We start from the raw sequence: 17,919 nt of genomic DNA, 5'->3' as shown, positions 1-17,919 counted from the left end.
AAGCACCCTGATAGGTAACGTACTTCATTTTTAACGCTCACGTGACCAGCTGCTCTACACCAAGGTGATGGGCACGTGCGTACATTGTAGTATGGCCCTGTCCTTGTGGTCAAAGGCAAAACGATGTAACAAATGTTGTGTGCTAAGAATTCAGAAGAGTGCAGGAGTTGTTAATTCCTTCCACAATTTTCTTCAGGCTCTCTTCTCCGAAACCATGCCAGAGATGACAGAGAATGAGACACCTACTAAGAAGCAACATCGGTGAGTTTCTGGGGGAAAATGACTATTTTGTAGTTCTGTAGCCTGCGGTCATGCCGCAGTTACGAAGTTTCTAGCTAAAAGTTTGGCAAGAAGGGTACCGACAGGAAGTTCTGAGGGTTGACCAGGGTTGATCCAAAAGTTTGGGAACTACGCCTGCAAAAGTCCCTTTCTCTCTTCCCCTATCTATGCCAAATTGTTTGTCGAAGACCTGTCTACCTGGGCCACCTAAGCAACGGAGATTCTTTGATTATTACACTCACTACTCCAGTGTGTATAAAACTGTGTTGTCACCTAGGTTAGAGTGCTGCCTGTATTATTGCAGAGACTCCTGGTAGATACTGGGGGGTCACTATACTCATTTTGACAGAGTAATTTAGATCTCTTCCTTAACTCCCCATGGAATCTGGATCTTGCATCTCAAATCTCTGCTGGAACTCAAAATACATTTTGAGGTTGTACAGCAATGCTATGATAAACAAAGTGACAATGTGACTCGGAGCTCATTACAACTTTTCCAGGTTTTCGTTCCTTTGTAGAAGCATGTTGATCTAATACCTGATTGGCAGGGGAATCCTTCAGTCCCTAGTTAAATACAGCATTCATCTTATGCTACGTGGCCACGTAGGATATAATTTATGGTAAGAGAAGCTCAGAGAGAACGTTGCTTTGTCCTACAGAAATTTTTTCAGTCTTCATGGATTTCGTGGCTCTTTCTTACCCCACCATTAGAATATTTTGGATTCTGTGTTGGTAATGGGAATCAAAGGGCAGATGGATCTCTCCAGCCCCTATACTCTTGTGCGTATTTGGGATATATGATCAGTTCTGACTGGTAGATGATTGTTTTGGTTCTAAGTGGGAGAACTGTAGTTTACTGTAAAATAAGAAACCATTTTAAATTATAGTTTACATGCATTCCTGTTCTGGTGACGCAAGTTTTCAATGAACAGAAGATTCATTACTTCTTGAATAGTTGTAGAACAGATGTGCAGGCTTCAGCTGGCATTTATTTGACTTGAAGATGTTAATCTTTAGGCATTATTTCTTAGCAAATGTCTCCAGGTTTAACCATCTGCAGTAACATTACTGTCTTGTAATCATTGTCTAAGTTACTCTAGAGGCACACTACTTTTGGTGAGTTACCAGAAATAAACTTATATCAACTCAAAGCATAAAGAATACATGCCCCGTAGTAATCACACGTCATCCACGTGTATCTTGCATTCTCACTTCAGATTCCTTGTTACATCTGGACTGTGCTGTAACAATGGAAGAGGAGAGCAGAAGATGCTACTCTGCTTTTTGCATACTCTAGCCAAACGTCTAGACTGAGAGTGCGCTGCTCGACAGAGATCTTTTGAAAGATCTTTTTTTTTTCCTGGAATGTTTATTTTTCCAGAAAGCATGTGCTTTGCTTTCCAATACTTCCTGAAAGTATTTGGCTTACTGCATGTATACAGTACATCTGATTTATATGGGTAGAGTAAACATTTGGGGTTTATGGACTTCCAGCAAAGCAATTTGAGGCATTGCACAATGATTCTGACCTGGTTGCCATCAGTCCAGAAATCCCAGGTGAACATCTGAAAACAAAGACAACCCTCACATGCCCAAATTATACCTAGACAGAATTTTGAGGCAGTAAAGAACAACAGCTGGAGAGGAATGGTAATTCTGGTTTCTCGCACCAAGGAAGCATGTTTGATACCAGAAGTTATGATGTTTGAAGGTAACATGCCTGGAAGAATCAATTTGCGGGGTAACATTTTCTCCTGTTTCATTGATCCAGTGAACGTAAAAGCAACATTTCAAACAAATACTTAACTACCTTGTTGCTCAGAAATAGAACTATTTTTTTTTTATATTTGCTCTTATTGAACACTGAATAGTGTAATAGTTGTCACTGAACAGAAACACAAAAATCCAGCTCTGCCCTATAAATATGTAACAATAATCAAATGGAGTATTACACTGTGCCTTGTTATACTGAAATTGATTTAAGTCTGAACATGAATGAATTTTTCTTAGAAGCCCTTTAATACCAATGTGTAAGACCAATCCTTGTGATTGTGACTTCTACTACATTCTTGTTCACGGAGCAGAATATAATATTTAGTATTTTTAGCTGTAATGGAAATAATAAAAGAAATATTTGTTTGTATGCAGATTTTTTCCCTTCTGTTTCACATCACTGTTTTCCCTTTATGTTTCACAGAAAGAAAAACCGGGAGACACATAATGCAGGTAGGAACGTTACGCTTTCTTGTTTGGTCTGGAAATAAGCACAGATGTTTTGAACTAGTAAAACATATTTTGTATGGAGAAGGTTCCTCCGTAGGAGTTTACTACACTTAAAAAAATTCACCCTACCAAACATCTTTCTGTGTCCTTGCATAGAATATCTGTGCAGAAGGGCTTCTTGATTATTTCTGGTTTGCTGTCCTCCACAGTACAAGGTTACAGTAGCACGCCCAACTATGAAACTATGACCATGCCCCTGGCTTTCCGATTTTGGTAAACTGAGTAGTAAACAATTTCAGCTGCATTCAGTTCTAAAGGAAAATAAATGCATGGGCATTCACACACAAATAATACCCACCTCTCTTAAAACAGAGACAGATATCCAACCTGAGAGCTTTAGAGGTTTCCCTGGATTAGAAATATTCCTGTAGCCTGTCCCTGAGGCACCCACCTGGATGTTGGCATCCCAGAAATTCGGTGTGAATACTGACTGTATGTTGCAGGAGTCGCATCCCTCGGCAGCAACTAGTCAGTGTCTAGCTCCAATGGTGTCTTCTACAAGTAGCAGAAGAAAGATGGACTGGGAAAGAGTCTGACTGGTTTATCCTAAGAAATTTATTCCAGTTTTTCTTTTATTAAACAGCACTGTTGTGTGGTCTTCACAAACTCAACGGGAAAAACCACTGAGTAGTTTCCATGTGAAGACTGTGGAATATAGTGCTTGTCAGGCTGTGCCCAGGGTGTGGCCAATTTCTTAAGGATTAAGAAGTATCAAGAAACAGTCTTATCAAGTTTACTTCTAGGATTGCTGACCTCATTCTAATTCTCAGTTCCTGTTTTACTTGCCGATAGCTTTCCAAAGTCTTCATCTACTGGGCTGAACTCTGCAAGATGCGGGGACCACCTCCCTCCAACCCTATAGCTTGCTTAGTTGTTAATACTTGGACAAGCTGAGTAGAGCGTGGAAAATATTATCAAAACAAAGGAATAGCACTTCACAACCACTGTTATATCTATATGTATTAGTAAGATATATAAAAATTAAGTCCCAAGGATCACGTGCTTTACTGTTTATACATCTGCTCTGATTTATATGGTAAATTTCTTGCAGAAGAGACTTTGTCTTGCTGTGTTTAGTGTATTTAGGCCTATCTCTGTCAACACCACCAGTCTGTCCTGAAAAACAAAAAATTATTTTGTAGCTTGAGAAATGTAAATTGAAGTGACAGACTACTGAAATAAAGCTGTTAAATTAAATCAGTGTATCCTTTGTAAAGGAGCACAATAAAATACACTCACCTGGGGATCACTGGGTGTTTCTGTGTGCCACCAAAAGCAGCCCGGCTGGGCAAACCACAGAGCGATACTCGGCACAATGAACGAACAATAGGTTGATATGAATCTTGGCAAAGCTGTGACGGAACTTTTTTCAGGCTCTTTGGGAAAAAGGCATCTAATAGTTTTAGTTTGCATAGAATACCAAAACATTTCAGTCAAAAAAAGAGCTACGTGAGAGTGAACTGTATTTGAAAGAAGCTGACTATGGTGGGTGGAAAACAGAGATTAATACTTTCTGAAAGAACCATGCCCAAAGGTATTTACACTGCTAGACTTGTACTGTAGACCCTTTGCGTCAGTGTTTAGGCCTTGTGAAGAGGTAAATGATGTCACTAGAGGACTATAAAAAAATGAAGCATTTTCTGACCTTCTCCAGAATAGGTGATTCACTGGAAATACTGTTCATTCAATATTTTCTTTACTCCCAGTCATAATTAGATTTTGTGGGACAGTTATACCTTTGAACATAAAAAAGAGTAACTGATAGTCTACATACGTAGAGCTTCAGCTATGTTCAGTGTTGGCTACTCCATCAATATGAATTTAAAATTAAGATTGAAACCTAGTAAAATCTAAATTATTTCTCTTTTCGTGCTAAACTTGACATTAGTATTTAAGAGACACGGATTTCCTTCCCAAATCTGAAACTGAATCTTTCCATAATCTTGGTGCATTTGCTTTCTGTATGCCTAAATTTAATCAATCTGCCTTGCGAAAAGAGCGTCATAAGGCTCAGCTAGAAAGCATTACCAAACCTGAATTTTGAGTTGCAGTAACTCGTCTTTTCCACAAAGGGGTCCAGAACATCCCCACCTTTTAAAGGTATTGCTGTTTATGTTACAGCTCTCAGTTCCACTGAGTATTAATTTAGTAACTGAGGTTTACTTTAGAGGAATTTTTTTCCTCTCTCAAGTTACCAAGGGTTCCAATATGTCACAAAATAATGTATTTATGAGCTCTTACATTGGTACGAGTTGTGCTGCTGTTGTGCTGACTTGCCCAACCAGATGACACAGCACATACTGTTTTTGCTTAGTGGAGAGACATCGAAAGAAGAAGATTAATGCTGGGATAAACAGAATTGGAGAACTCATTCCCTGCTCTCCAGCACTTAAGCAGGTGAGTGTCCGTTCAGAGGTGCATACAAGTTTGCTGTAAAATGCTGTCTGTTTCCTTGTCTGTAGAAGTATAAATACTTAATTTGCTATTTCTCTTAGGAAGAAGGCAAAACTGTCTGAATTAATATGCTCGAAAATCTTACTAGTTATTAGTATTTAAAAAATTATTTGTAACAGAATTCCTTTTTAGAAGTGCAGGGCCACATGAATGTAATTACGCAGATTTTGAGCTTTTTATCTGAAGGTGTGGCATATGACTGCTGAAGGAATGAAACTGTACGAGTTGGACACGTGACTGATTTTCTCCTCAATTCATACGTGCAGTATTTTTGAGGAGGGGTAAGCTAGACTAATTTGCCCACAGCGATTTGGTCAGCTTGCTGATGTCTGCCTGTGCATTTGATTCGCAGCCTCCCAAGGTTCTCATTCAGGGTGTCTGAATATTGGTAATAGAAGGTAAAAATCCTCTCTTGGCTGCTGCCTGCCCTGCTGTGTTGAGCGGACGGATAGCTGTGCACTCTGTCCTCTGTAGGAGGGGTGGCAGGCTAGACATAAGTAGGTTGGATCTGGCCAGTGGGTTGGTGGTTACATTGTGCGGCTCCTGTTTGTCAAGTTGTTTTCTACTGATGCTGTTTTAATGTTGTCTGTATGATGCTCGAGTGGTGAAAGCTATGGGTTAAGCAAGATCATTTTTCGGGTCATCCTCCAATCCCTTCTCTGCCTTTTGCTGGTGATCACTTACTGTCCTAAGATGTAAATAGAATTCCATGCATACTTATTTTTGTCATCTTTCCTAAAATGGGATGAAAGCAATTCAGAAAGTGAAATAATAATAGTAAGTTAAGACAGTGTCCTTGTGAAGGTTGAAGCAAGACAAATGGTTTGTGGTTGATGCGCAGAAGCATCTTTTTCAAGACAGAGCCATGTACAGCAGAGGCTGTTCCTGCGGAGCAGTAGGAGAAGAAATTAAGAAACAAACAAGGGGTTTCGCAGACAGAATAAGCATAGTTTCATGAAAGGAAGATGGTGGAGGAGTTACGGCAGACTTTCTCTTTCCATATCCTTCAGTATATTGGTTTCAAAATTATGCATACACCTCCCTGGGTAATTGTTCCACATTTGTTTCTTTCCTAATAAAATATTTACAAGGCAGTATCCTGGAAATTTCATATGATGTATATGTTTACTAGTGAACAAGAATATTAGGCTGCTCAGCAAGCAATGATGCTTGCTGTTTGTTTCTGTGGCCCTAGTATCTAGCTTCGGGCATCGGAAAATGTCAGCTCCAGCACAGAAAATGTTATTCTGTAAAAACCCATGGCATTTTAGGGTCAATATCACTCACAAAACCTGTAGTTCATCTGAAAAAAAAACCCCAAAACCTAAAACAATCCTCTCCCCCCAACAATATTCAGAGAATCATTTGGGTTAGCACATTTTTAAAGTGAAGACTCTTGGAGCAAATGCAATCTCATCATTAATGCATCTAGCAATGATAGACCTTTCTCCTAATTTTATATATATGTTTTCTTTTAAAGAGCAAGAACATGATCCTGGATCAGGCCTTTAAGTATATAACAGAAATGAAAAGACAGAATGATGAGCTTCTGTTAAATGGAGGGAACAACGAACAGGGTAAGTACAGATGCTGCTGGAGGCTCTAGAATTTCTGTTAATACTGACTAACAACAAAGCCTGGATCAACAGACTCGGGAATCCCAAGACATTACGCACACACAGGAAAAATAGGGCTGCTTAGGATATCTTGAAACAAGAAGCCAACAGAATGCCCAAGCACATGTTCTTGCACCTAGCTTATGAGATAATGAAGCAGTTGCATTGTGATGTAATTACAGAGCTTACAGGTGATGCGACATCATCTAGTAGATTCTGTCCTGATTTATTCTGCTGTAGTGACCCGAACAATTTCTGACAAACTTCACAGTTAGGTTTTTTTCATTGAAAACATGGAGTTTCCTTCATGCATAGAACTTTTTTTTTCCCTTTCAAATGCTGTAAAAGTGACAATAGCCTATTTAATAAAAATATAATGCATCATGTAAAATCTTCCTGAACATCTGTGTGAAAATACAGTGATGGAGGTATGACAGAAATAATCTCAGAGCTAATGTTTGGGTTGTGATTTTTATTTCTCCCCATAGAATGGAATTCTAAATAGTTTATTTTTATCTTGTCAGTATAATTGGGTTTGAAAAACCTAGGTGATTTTCCTAGTTAGGTGAGCCGTCTCCAAGTGCGTTGCCGGTTTTTGTGGCTTTGCATAAGTGCTTTGTATTTAATTTTGCATATTGTTTTTAGATGTAATGAAACTTAATTGTCCTGGAAAGCCATGAGATTAGCAATTAAATAAAAACAGTTTTAGTGTTTGCAAAGGAGCAGGGGAAAGAAAAAGATAAATTAATGGGCTCGTAATTTAATTTCCTTCAGTAATTAAACAATTTGATTAGTGCTCAGTTTCATCTGAGTTCATCCTGCTGTTTTTTCTAACTAAATAATTTGACATACCCTGCTATTGGTAACGGAATAGTCTGTGAGGTTCATTCACTTTCCTGCTCAGTAGAGAGGCTTATCAGGGTAAGAGTCATCAGTTATGTTACGTTAACCATTTCAAGAGATCATACATTATTAACAATTTATTTCAATACTACATAGTATTTACTCTCCAAGTCATGTGGTAACATTACCTAGTATTTGCGCTGGTGCTGATGTAATGGAGTGTTCTCACTGTTTTGTAGCTGAAGAGATAAAAAAACTCCGGAAACAGTTGGATGAACTGCAAAAGGAAAACGGGAGATACATTGAACTACTGAAAGCAAATGATATTTGCCTGTATGATGACCCTACAATCCACTGGAAGGGAAATCTCAAAAATGCGAAGGTCTCGGTTGTTATTCCCGGTGATCAGGTTCAAAAGAATATCATTGTCTATTCAAATGGGAGTCAACCCAATGGAAATAACCAGGGAGCATCTGTCCAGGGAATAACGTTTAATGTTGGTCATAATTTACAAAAGCAAACAGCCAATGTTGTGCCAGTGCAGAGAACTTGCAACCTAGTGACTCCTGTGACGATTTCTGGTATTTACCCCACAGAAAACAAGCCATGGTCGCAAACTACAGTTTCTCCGCTAGCATCTGCTCAGACAGCTCCAGCAGGGAACGTTCTTGAGCTTTCCACCCCGGAGAATGAGCGAGGTGTGCTTGCTGCTGCTATTGCCAGCTCACAGAGCGCATCTCGGTCCGGAACAGAACGGGAACTACAGTGTTCTTCAAGTCATGCACTGCAGAATGATCAAAACCTCCCCAAAAGTAAAAATGATGAGGAAGGCACTAAATTAACAAAGAAAACACTCCCACAGGGAATCAGCCTTCCTTCCAGTGTCTCCACGGAAGCCTCCCAAGTTCAACAGGTGAATACAACTTGCTCAAATACACACAGTTCTAGGAGTGACCTTCAGGAAAGCTGTGTCATTTCAGCCACAGACACAGCTTGTGTGCCATCTGTGAGACTGTCTACTGCAGATAGTTTTTCCTCTGTAAACATCCTCAAAAGTACAGATGCAGTAAGTAGTGCTGGAATGCCTGTGACTTCTGCAGCAGAAGGAGTTAAGGCTGCGACGGCAATAAGCGCTCTGCCTGCCAGTCCCCTAGAGAACTGCTGGTCTTTTTCAGGCTCTTCAGGTGTTGGCACTTCAGACTTGAAAAACATTAGTAGCCTTACACGGATGCCTTCAGCTGGAAACACACAGACCACGTGGACAACTTTGCAGCTAGCGGGAAATACTGTTCAGCCACTAAGCCAAACGCCATCCGGTATAATGACTGCGCTGTTAAACGAGCCAGTTAATGGTGCTGGTACTGTATCTTCTGCTCACGGCAGGCCTTTGACTACAAGTATCAGTTTGAATACTTCTCTCCCTGGAGATGGCCAGGCAGCTGAACAGATTGTAGTTACCTTGCCCTCGTGCCCACCCTTACCTATGCAGCCATTAATCAGCCAGCCACAGGTTAAAACTCAGGCTGCAGGAAATATCCTTCCATTAAATTCAGCTATGCAGGTGATTCAGATGGCTCAGCCAGTCGCATCAGCTGTCGCAGGAGCACCCGCTAACCAGAATGTCATCATTCTCCAGCCTCCAAACCCCGCTCCATGCCCTCCGATTGTGAGAGCAGAAGTTCCCAGCCAAAACGTTAGTCAGCAAATTGTCATTATACAAGCTGCTAATCAGAATCCTCTTCCCCTCCTCTCCGCTCAGCCTACTGCTTCTGTAAGAGTTCCCGTGAACGGGCCGACTGCAATCGCGAACTCTAGCAGCTCCATGCAAAATGCCCCTCTTCCGCAGACTTTTGGAGGGAAACACCTTGTCCATATATTACCAAGACCATCTTCTTTGCCATCTTCTAGCTCTACACAAACGTTTTCAGTTACAATGTCAAATCAACAGCATCCCCAAACTATCTCATTAAACGGGCAGCTTTTTGCATTGCAGCCTGTGATGTCTTCAACTGGAGCTTCAAATCAAGCCCCTATGCAAATTATTCAACCCACCACCAGCGAAGATCCAAATACCAACGTTGCCCTCAATACATTTGGTGCTTTAGCTAACCTCAATCAAAGCATATCGCAAATGGCTGGACAGAGCTGTTTACACTTGTCTCTCAGCCACCCTACCAATCCCACAACTGTCAATAACCAGATTGCCACAGTTAACTGTGTCTCATTACCAACTTCTGTGGCATCTTCAGTACCTGCGGAGGTTTCAGTATTAACTACTGTGTCTAATTCAATACATGCTTCCCCCAAAAAAGCAGCTGCTGGCTTGCCATCCAATGCAAAATCAAAAAGGACAAACAAAAAACCAAGTACAAAGAAACACCAAACAGCCAACAGTAAAACGTCCTGTCCAGCAGTTCCTTGCAAAGAGGCAGGGAAGGTGGATTGTGCTCCTGTGGAAACGGTGGCAAAGCATTCAAATGGCGAGGGGCTGCTTGAAAACGCTCCAGCAGTATCGCAAGCTTTAACAACGTTGCAGGTGAGCGGTGTGGCAGCATCGAGTGGCATCAGCGTTTCCAACTGTCATTCCAAAGAGACTGCAAGCTCTGAACAGGCAGCGAAAACCTGCTCTGTCCCCGAGCCAACCTCAGCAGAGGTGCCCGCTTCCTCGCCACTGGCATCCATGGTGTCAGAGCAGCTGGCGCTCGTCCCACCGGCTGCCAAAGATGCTGCTCCTCGCCAGCAGGCCCGTGGGTCTCAGAACCATCCACCAACCAGCTCTGCCTTGTCAGAGTCTCCCAAACCCTGTGAACCCCCCAGCACCTTAACGTCCTCTCGTACCGAAGCACATGTGACACATTCTCAGGTTGCTGGGACGTCAGCAGTACAGAGCAGCGCAGCGGGTCATGCTTCCAAGGCAGGAACGATTTCGGAGTCCTGCAACGTCGCGCAGGATTCCTCAGTGGTAATGCAAGATGCGGACTTGTTAGAAGGACAGGGTCTAACCAAAATGCTGTCTGATCTCACGAAAGAAAGAACAGCTGTGGAAAAAACATCTTCATTTACCGTTCAGGGGGAGCATTCTAATTTTCCCATGGAAAACTCTAAATCAGCAGAATCAAATGTTGATTTGCCTGAGAAGCAGGAACTCTTGCTAATGAACACGGAAGGTGATACTCTCTCCCAGCATCACTCCTGCATTTCTGATCAGGAAGTAGTCAGCGCTTCCCTTATCTCTAGCAGGCAGGCCGACTCCCCGATGTCAACTAGCTCTGGCAGCAGTCGAGGCTTCTCAGTTGCATCTATGTTGCCAGACACTGCCAGAGAAGACGTTACGAGCAGCACCTCAACCAGTACGTGTAACAGCTGCACATTTTCAGAACAGACTGACATTGTAGCTCTCGCAGCAAGAGCTATTTTTGACCAGGAAAACCTTGAGAAAGGTGGAGGAGGAATACAGGTTAACATGAGGGATGCCATCTCTAAGTCAACTGAGGTTGCACCTTTGGAGAGAGAGCAACAGCCTTTTAAGTCTCAGCCAGTGAAAGAAAACAGTGCAGGACCATTGGAAGCAGCACCAAACAAATTCAGTACTCAGGATACAGTACAGACAAATATCGATAGACAGGTTGAAAAGCCAAGCTGCTCTGTAGGAGGTGTGGAAACATCAAACACTTCTTTGCAGATTTCTGCTTCCCAGTCACCAAGCATAACGAGTTTAAGCGTGAATAATCTGATACACCAGAGTCGCATTGTCCATCCCCTTGTGAGTTGCTCAAGTTTATCCCAGTCTTCAGAGCCAGCAAGCGTCCCTGCAACTGTGAGCCTTTCCCTTCCATCTAGCACGTACATCAATCAGTCTCCAGGACCCACTATGATGAGTGAATATGCTCAGGAACAACTGAATGCTATTAGGGCAAGCACCATGCAGGCTCCCCAGCTGCAGGAATCACACTTAAAGCAGCAAAACCATGAAGGTCGCAAGGACTCTGCCAAGCGGGCTGTTCAAGATGACCTTCTGCTTTCTACGGCAAAGAGGCAAAAGCAGTGCCAGACAACGCCCATAAGGCTTGAAGGGATGGCGTTGATGAACCGCACGCCGGAAGGTATTGCTGATCAAACACAGATGCTAGTCAGTCAGCTTCCTCCTAATTCATCCAATTCAGTGGCACCAGTGAGCAATCAAGGGCACACGGATGGCCTGAATAGGTTATTCCCATCGAACAGCAACTTCATAACGCCAGCTTTGAGACAAACTGAAGTTCAGTGTGGTTCTCAGCCCTCGATGTCAGAGCAGCAAGGCCAGACAGGGCAGCACTTGCAGCCAATTCAACATGCTCAAGGCATATCTCACCTTCACAGTAATCATCCATACTTAAAGCAACAGCAGGCTGGTCAGTTAAGAGAAAGGCACCACTTATATCAGCTGCAGCACCATGTCACTCACGGGGAAAACTCAGTCCACTCTCAACCCCACAGTGTCCACCAACAGCGAACAATACAGCAGGAGGTACAGATGCAAAAGAAACGAAATCTCATCCAGGGAACACAAGCCACACAACTTTCTCTACAGCAAAAACACCACGGAAGTGACCAGACACGGCAAAAAGGTGGTCAGCCTCATCCTCACCACCAGCAAATGCAGCAGCAGATGCAGCAGCACTTTGGAGCTTCCCAGCCTGAAAAGAACTGTGAAAACCCTGCAACCAGCAGAAACCATCATAACCACCCTCAGAGCCATATAAATCAGGATATTATGCATCAACAGCAACAAGACGTTAGCAGCAGACAGCAGGGGTCAGCTTCTGAACATGTGTCGGGGCACAATCAGATGCAGAGACTTATGACCTCAAGGGGCTTAGAGCAGCAAATGGTGTCCCAAGCAAGTATTGTAACCAGACCATCAGATATGACATGCACCCCTCATAGGCAGGAAAGAAATAGAGTTTCCAGCTACTCTGCTGAGGCACTTATTGGGAAGACGCCCTCTAATTCGGAACAGAGGATAGGAATATCTCTTCAAGGCCCTAGGGTTTCTGACCAGCTTGAAATGAGAAGCTATCTTGATGTTTCTAGAAATAAAGGGTTGGTCATTCATAATATGCAGGGTCGCTTATCTGTCGACCATACGGTTGGCTCAGATGTGCAGCGGCTTTCTGATTGTCAAACATTTAAGCCAGCTGGACCCAATCAGCAACCGACAGGCAATTTCGATGTACAGGCTTCAAGAAACAGCGAAATTGGTAATTCTGTGTCATCCCTCAGGGGCATGCAGTCGCAAGCTTTTCGAATCAGTCAAAATACCGGGCCATCCATAGAAAGACAGAAGAGATTGCCCTACCAGCCAGTACAGGGTATTCCAACAGGAAATACCCTGCCATCAAGGGAAAATGAAAACACGTGCCACCAAAGTTTTATGCAGAGTTTACTTGCCCCTCACCTTGGAGATCAAGTTAGTGGAAGCCAAAGATCGATCCCAGAACATCAAAGGAACACGCAGTGCGGCGCCTCCTCCACAATTGAGTACAACTGTCCCCCAGCACGGGAGAGCGTCCACATCCGAAGAGATGGTGATGGCCAGAGTAGGGAGAGCTGTGACATGTCTATTGGTGCAATTAACACAAGGAACAGTTCTTTGAATATTCCTTTTTCGAGTTCTTCTTCCTCAGGAGATATTCAGGGTCGCAATACAAGCCCGAACATCTCTGTGCAGAAGTCCAATCCCATGAGGATGACAGACAGTCATGGAACTAAGAGCCACATGAATACGCCCGTTTCTAGCAACATGCACGGAGTTGTGAGGCCAACTCACCCTCACCCTGCAGTTTCTCACGGAAATGGCGAGCAAGGGCAACCTTCTGTTCGTCAGCCAAATTCTTCCGTTACTCAGCGGTCGAGGCATCCTCTGCAAGATAATGGAGGTTCTAAAATACGTCAGCCTGAAAGGAATCGATCTGGAAATCAAAGACATGCAAACGTCTTTGACCCTAGTCTTCCTCATCTTCCCCTGTCCACCAGCGGCAGTATGATCCTTGGGCGCCAGCAGTCTGCAATAGAAAAAAGAGGAAGCATTGTCCGATTTATGTCTGATGGCCCTCAAGTGTCTAACGATAACGCGGCCCCTGACCAACATACTCTCTCTCAGAATTTTGGATTCCCTTTTATTCCGGAGGGTGGCATGAATCCACCGATAAATGCCAATACCTCTTTCATCCCACCAGTCACTCAGCCTAGTGCCACTCGAACACCAGCTCTAATCCCGGTCGATCCTCAGAATACCCTGCCATCCTTCTATCCTCCTTACTCTCCTGCCCACCCTACCCTTTCCAGTGACATTTCTATCCCTTACTTTCCCAATCAAATGTTTCCTAACCCAAGCACGGAGAAGCCGAGTAGCGGAAGTTTAAACAATCGATTTGGATCCATTTTGTCTCCTCCCAGGCCTGTCGGTTTTGCTCAGCCAAGTTTTCCTTTGCTTCCGGATATGCCGCCGATGCACATGACCAACACATCGCACTTATCCAATTTTAACTTGACATCTTTGTTTCCAGAAATAGCCACAGCTCTTCCTCCAGATGGTTCAGCAATGTCGCCTTTGCTTTCCATTGCAAACACATCTGCTTCGGATTCTTCCAAGCAGTCCTCAAACCGACCTGCCCACAATATAAGCCATATTCTAGGTCACGACTGCAGCTCAGCTGTTTGAAAACTGATAGACTGACTTCTAGTCTGACGCGTTGTTTATATATTTAAGAAGAAAAGTGGATCTTGCTGGCATCCCTGAAGAGACCATTCATAGCATCACTGTTTATTTGCCTAAATGTATGTATATGGGTACTTTTCGTATTTATATACACACTGTATTTCCATCCACCTTACTAACTTTAAAGCACCAGTGCCTATAGCAATGCTTACTTACTAGTAAACAGTAAGGATGCAACATTGAGAGCTGTGCAAATATTGGTTGTTGATTTTCCAACAATCAGGTTTGATCTCCGATTGTTCCAGGGTAAGGGCCACCCTCAGTAACACGTGGATGTAAAGAAAGGAGTGAGAGCATCCGTGTGGGAGACAGGAAACAAATGCTACAGGTTTCGTTTTGTTTCTGATGCGTTTACCTGAAACTACAGACGAACTTGCAGTGGCTTGGGTTTCTCTTTTTCCTTTGTAAAATATCTTCAGGAGCCTCAACACAAGTCAAGTCTGTGTCAACCCAGCGTTAATTGATAAAGACGTTTGCTGTGCAGCTTTTGTCTGTTTGAAGCTTGTCACATGCACTTGACTTATGGCTGACTTTACCTGGCAAAAATTACTATGTGTTTCCATGGTCAGCAATTAAAAATACTGGTTTAGAAAATTCAGATCTCTTTAACCCATGACTTTCTGTTTCTAAGAAGAATTTTGTCTGGATCTGTTTTATCAATAGCTTCAGTTATTGCCGAACGTGGTCAACGTTTTAATGTAGCTTACGACTCCTTCTGGTGTAGTCAGCAGAGACAGCAGTCGTATTTGTTGCCATTTCATAGTTCATATGCTGCACATTACCTCAGGGTGGGTTTCGTACCTTGTTTAGCACCTTCTTAATGTCTTCCCCCCCCCCGCCCCTTTTCTTTGGCCCATGCTTAAACACCAGCTTTCTGGTTTCTGTGAGTGACAGCCCTTTGTTGTACCAGGCAGCACATGGGAGGAGGACTGAGCCCATGGCATCCCGCAAAATGCATGGGGATCCCTGTGGGCACAGTTCTTACTTAACGTTGCTGACAGGATTGGGGCCCGAGTAAATATCAGTACTTTGCACTTGAATGCACCTTTTGTCTAAACCCGTATGATTGTGGCTGAAGGATGAACATGAATGTGTCAAGACCAAAACGCTGCATACCAGGAAGACGTTGTGATTTGAGCACCACGAGGAAGGGGGATGCGTTTGTATGTGCGTGAGAGATGGAGTGAATGTGCGTGCACTGGCTGAAGCTCCAGTACTTTCATGAATTTCGGTCCTGTTTCTGTTAAAGGAAAGGGAAGAAGTAGGTAAGTTTTATTTATTTAATGGCTCTGCAGTGTGGTTTTTCTTAAAACATGGCAGAAATATTTGTCTTTTATTTTTATGTGCTGGGAAATACCAGTATGGTTTTGATTCTTCAAATAACAGAGTAACTGCAGGTTTCTTTATATGCAATCCTCACCCTACCAGCCGAGGAGTGGCAAAAACTGCTCCAGGGCCTCTTCTCTGGGCAGGGCAAGGCTGAAAGACTTGCGTGTTGCCCAGCAGTGCATCGTCTTGCTGCTGCTGGGACCTGTCTCAGGTTCTTCCCCAATGCCCCTGCTAGTAGCGGGGTGGGGAGGAATAGGCTCCCTGGGATTTTTTAGAGATTTTTTTTTCTTTGAAAGGTAGAAAGGAGGATGTTCCTCCATCTCCAAGAATGGGATCCACAAAGAGGGACCTGAAGGTTTTTCCCATAGCTTGACTGCCCAGGGCACATTTTTGCTAAGTCCTTTTATGCTGATCCAGGAAGGTAAAGAGGCTTTAGCATAAAAAAGAATTGGGCTCTGTCTGTAGTCCATCCTGACAACATCTCCGCTCTTGTAACCTCGGTCTGATGGTTTCCTACAAAGCTAAATAAAATGGTTCTGATTCAAATTGGGAATCACTTGTTAATTCAGATGGACCTTATCTTAGGACACTAAATCTAAGTGGCGCATCAGTTCTCTGTGTTTCTTAAAAATAATAGATTGAATTTGTTTCACTTCAAAGCAAGGCAGCTTGTCTGAGTTTGACTGTGAAATGGGCTGCCAAAGTGTAGTTACCAACCGAATGGCAGCAACTGGCCTGTGCAGAGCAGGAGGGTTAGGAATGACGGTCAGTCCTCAACTCCAACTAAGCGCACTGCAGGTCTGGGTGTTACCTGATGAGACTCTTGATCAAACTGATTGCCCTCACTCAGTAGATCCCGAAGGATCTGCCTCAGGTGGTGAAATGAACTCCGAAACGATGAGTGGCTCTGTGGGTTGTGGATGATAAAGACAGGGGTATTGAATCAGCAGCTGCGCTGTGCGTTACATACTCGTCTAGACCTTTAGGCGGGAAGCAAAACAGCCATTCTTGCTCTCTTTAAATGGCATTGAGTGTGCAATGGTGTATTTGGCTTCCAAGACAAAGTAGTGAAAAATTAAGCCCTGGCTTCCAGGACTTTATATAAAGATGTTAATCCTGCTTATCATTCCAGAGGTTCACATAGTACCACATTAGTTTCCTCTGCTGGGGAAACTACACTAATTCATGGAGTCTTTGAAAACCAGAGTGAGCTTGTAAACTTACACAGACCAGTTGCAACAGTTCAGTGTTCACAAGTCCATGGGGCCTGATGGGATTCACCCCAGAGTACTGAAGGAGCTGGCGGATGTTACAGCAGGACCCCTCTCGATCATCAACCAAAGGTCTTGGGAGTCTGGGGAGGTCCCCGCTGACTGAAAACGAGCCAATGTTATTCCAGTTTACAAGAAGGGTGTGAGGGAAGACCCAGGGAACTACAGACCTGTTAGTCTAACCTCAGTTCCTGGAAAAATCATGGAGGAGATCATACTGGGCACTATTGGAAGGCATTTAAAGAATAATGCAATCATCAGGCACAGGCAACGTGGGTTCACAAAGGGGAAGTCCTGTCCAACTAATTTGATCTCCTTCTATGATAAGGTCATCTGCCTGGTGGATGAAAGGAAGGCAGTGGATGTAGTTTCTCTGGGTCTTAGTAAGGCTTTTGGTACTGTCCCTCACAGCATCCTTCTGGACAAGTTGTCCAGCTGTGGGATGAGCAGGTAGGCAGCGTGCTGGGTGAAGAACTGTTTGAAGGGCAGAGCTCAAAGGGTTGTAGTGAATGGGGCTACATCTGGCTGGTGACCGGTCACCACCGGCGGTGTTCCTCAGGGCTCAATCCTGGGGCCAGTTCTGCTCAATGTAGTTATCAACGATCCGGATGCAGGAGTTGAATGCCCCATTAGCAAGTTTGCTGACGATACCAAACTGGGAGGTGCTGTTGACTCTCTTGAGGGACAAGATGCCCTGCAGAGGGATCTAGATAGATTGGAGCATTGGGCAATGATTATGGGATGAAATTTAACAAGTCCAAATGCCGGATTCTGCACCTGGGACGGAGTAACGCTGGGCACAAATATAAATTGGGAGAGGAGGGCTGGAGAGCAGCCCCGCAGAAAGGGTCTGGGGGTGCTGGTCGACAGCAGGCTCAATAGGAGCCAGCAGCGTACCCTGGCAGCCCAGAGGGTAAACCGCATCCTGGGGTACATCAAACCCAGCACAACCAGCCAGTCAAGAAAGGGGATGGTCCCGCTGTATTCGGCGTTGGCGCGGCCTCACCTGGAGCGCTGTGTGCGTTCTGGGCCCCACGATTTAAGAAGGATGTGAAGGTCCTTGAATGCCTCCAGAGGAGGGCAA

General features: G+C 43.8%; 1 protein-coding gene across 1 annotated transcript; it reads left to right on the top strand.

Moving 5' to 3' along the window:
- The first annotated feature begins 202 nt into the window (after positions 1 to 202).
- USF3 (upstream transcription factor family member 3) lies at positions 203 to 14,231 on the top strand. The gene is made up of 5 exons (XM_009809369.2): positions 203 to 261; positions 2,477 to 2,505; positions 4,877 to 4,959; positions 6,497 to 6,593; positions 7,715 to 14,231. The coding sequence occupies exons 1-5, from the start codon at positions 215 to 217 to the stop codon at positions 14,176 to 14,178; spliced, it is 6,720 nt and encodes a 2,239-aa protein (XP_009807671.2). The 5' UTR covers positions 203 to 214; the 3' UTR covers positions 14,179 to 14,231.
- Positions 14,232 to 17,919: the final 3,688 nt, after the last annotated feature.

Source organism: Gavia stellata, chromosome 1 (assembly GCF_030936135.1).
Source record: "Gavia stellata isolate bGavSte3 chromosome 1, bGavSte3.hap2, whole genome shotgun sequence".
In the NCBI taxonomy this organism is placed as follows: Eukaryota; Metazoa; Chordata; class Aves; order Gaviiformes; family Gaviidae; genus Gavia; species Gavia stellata.
This window is presented reverse-complemented; position numbering and strand designations above follow the sequence as displayed.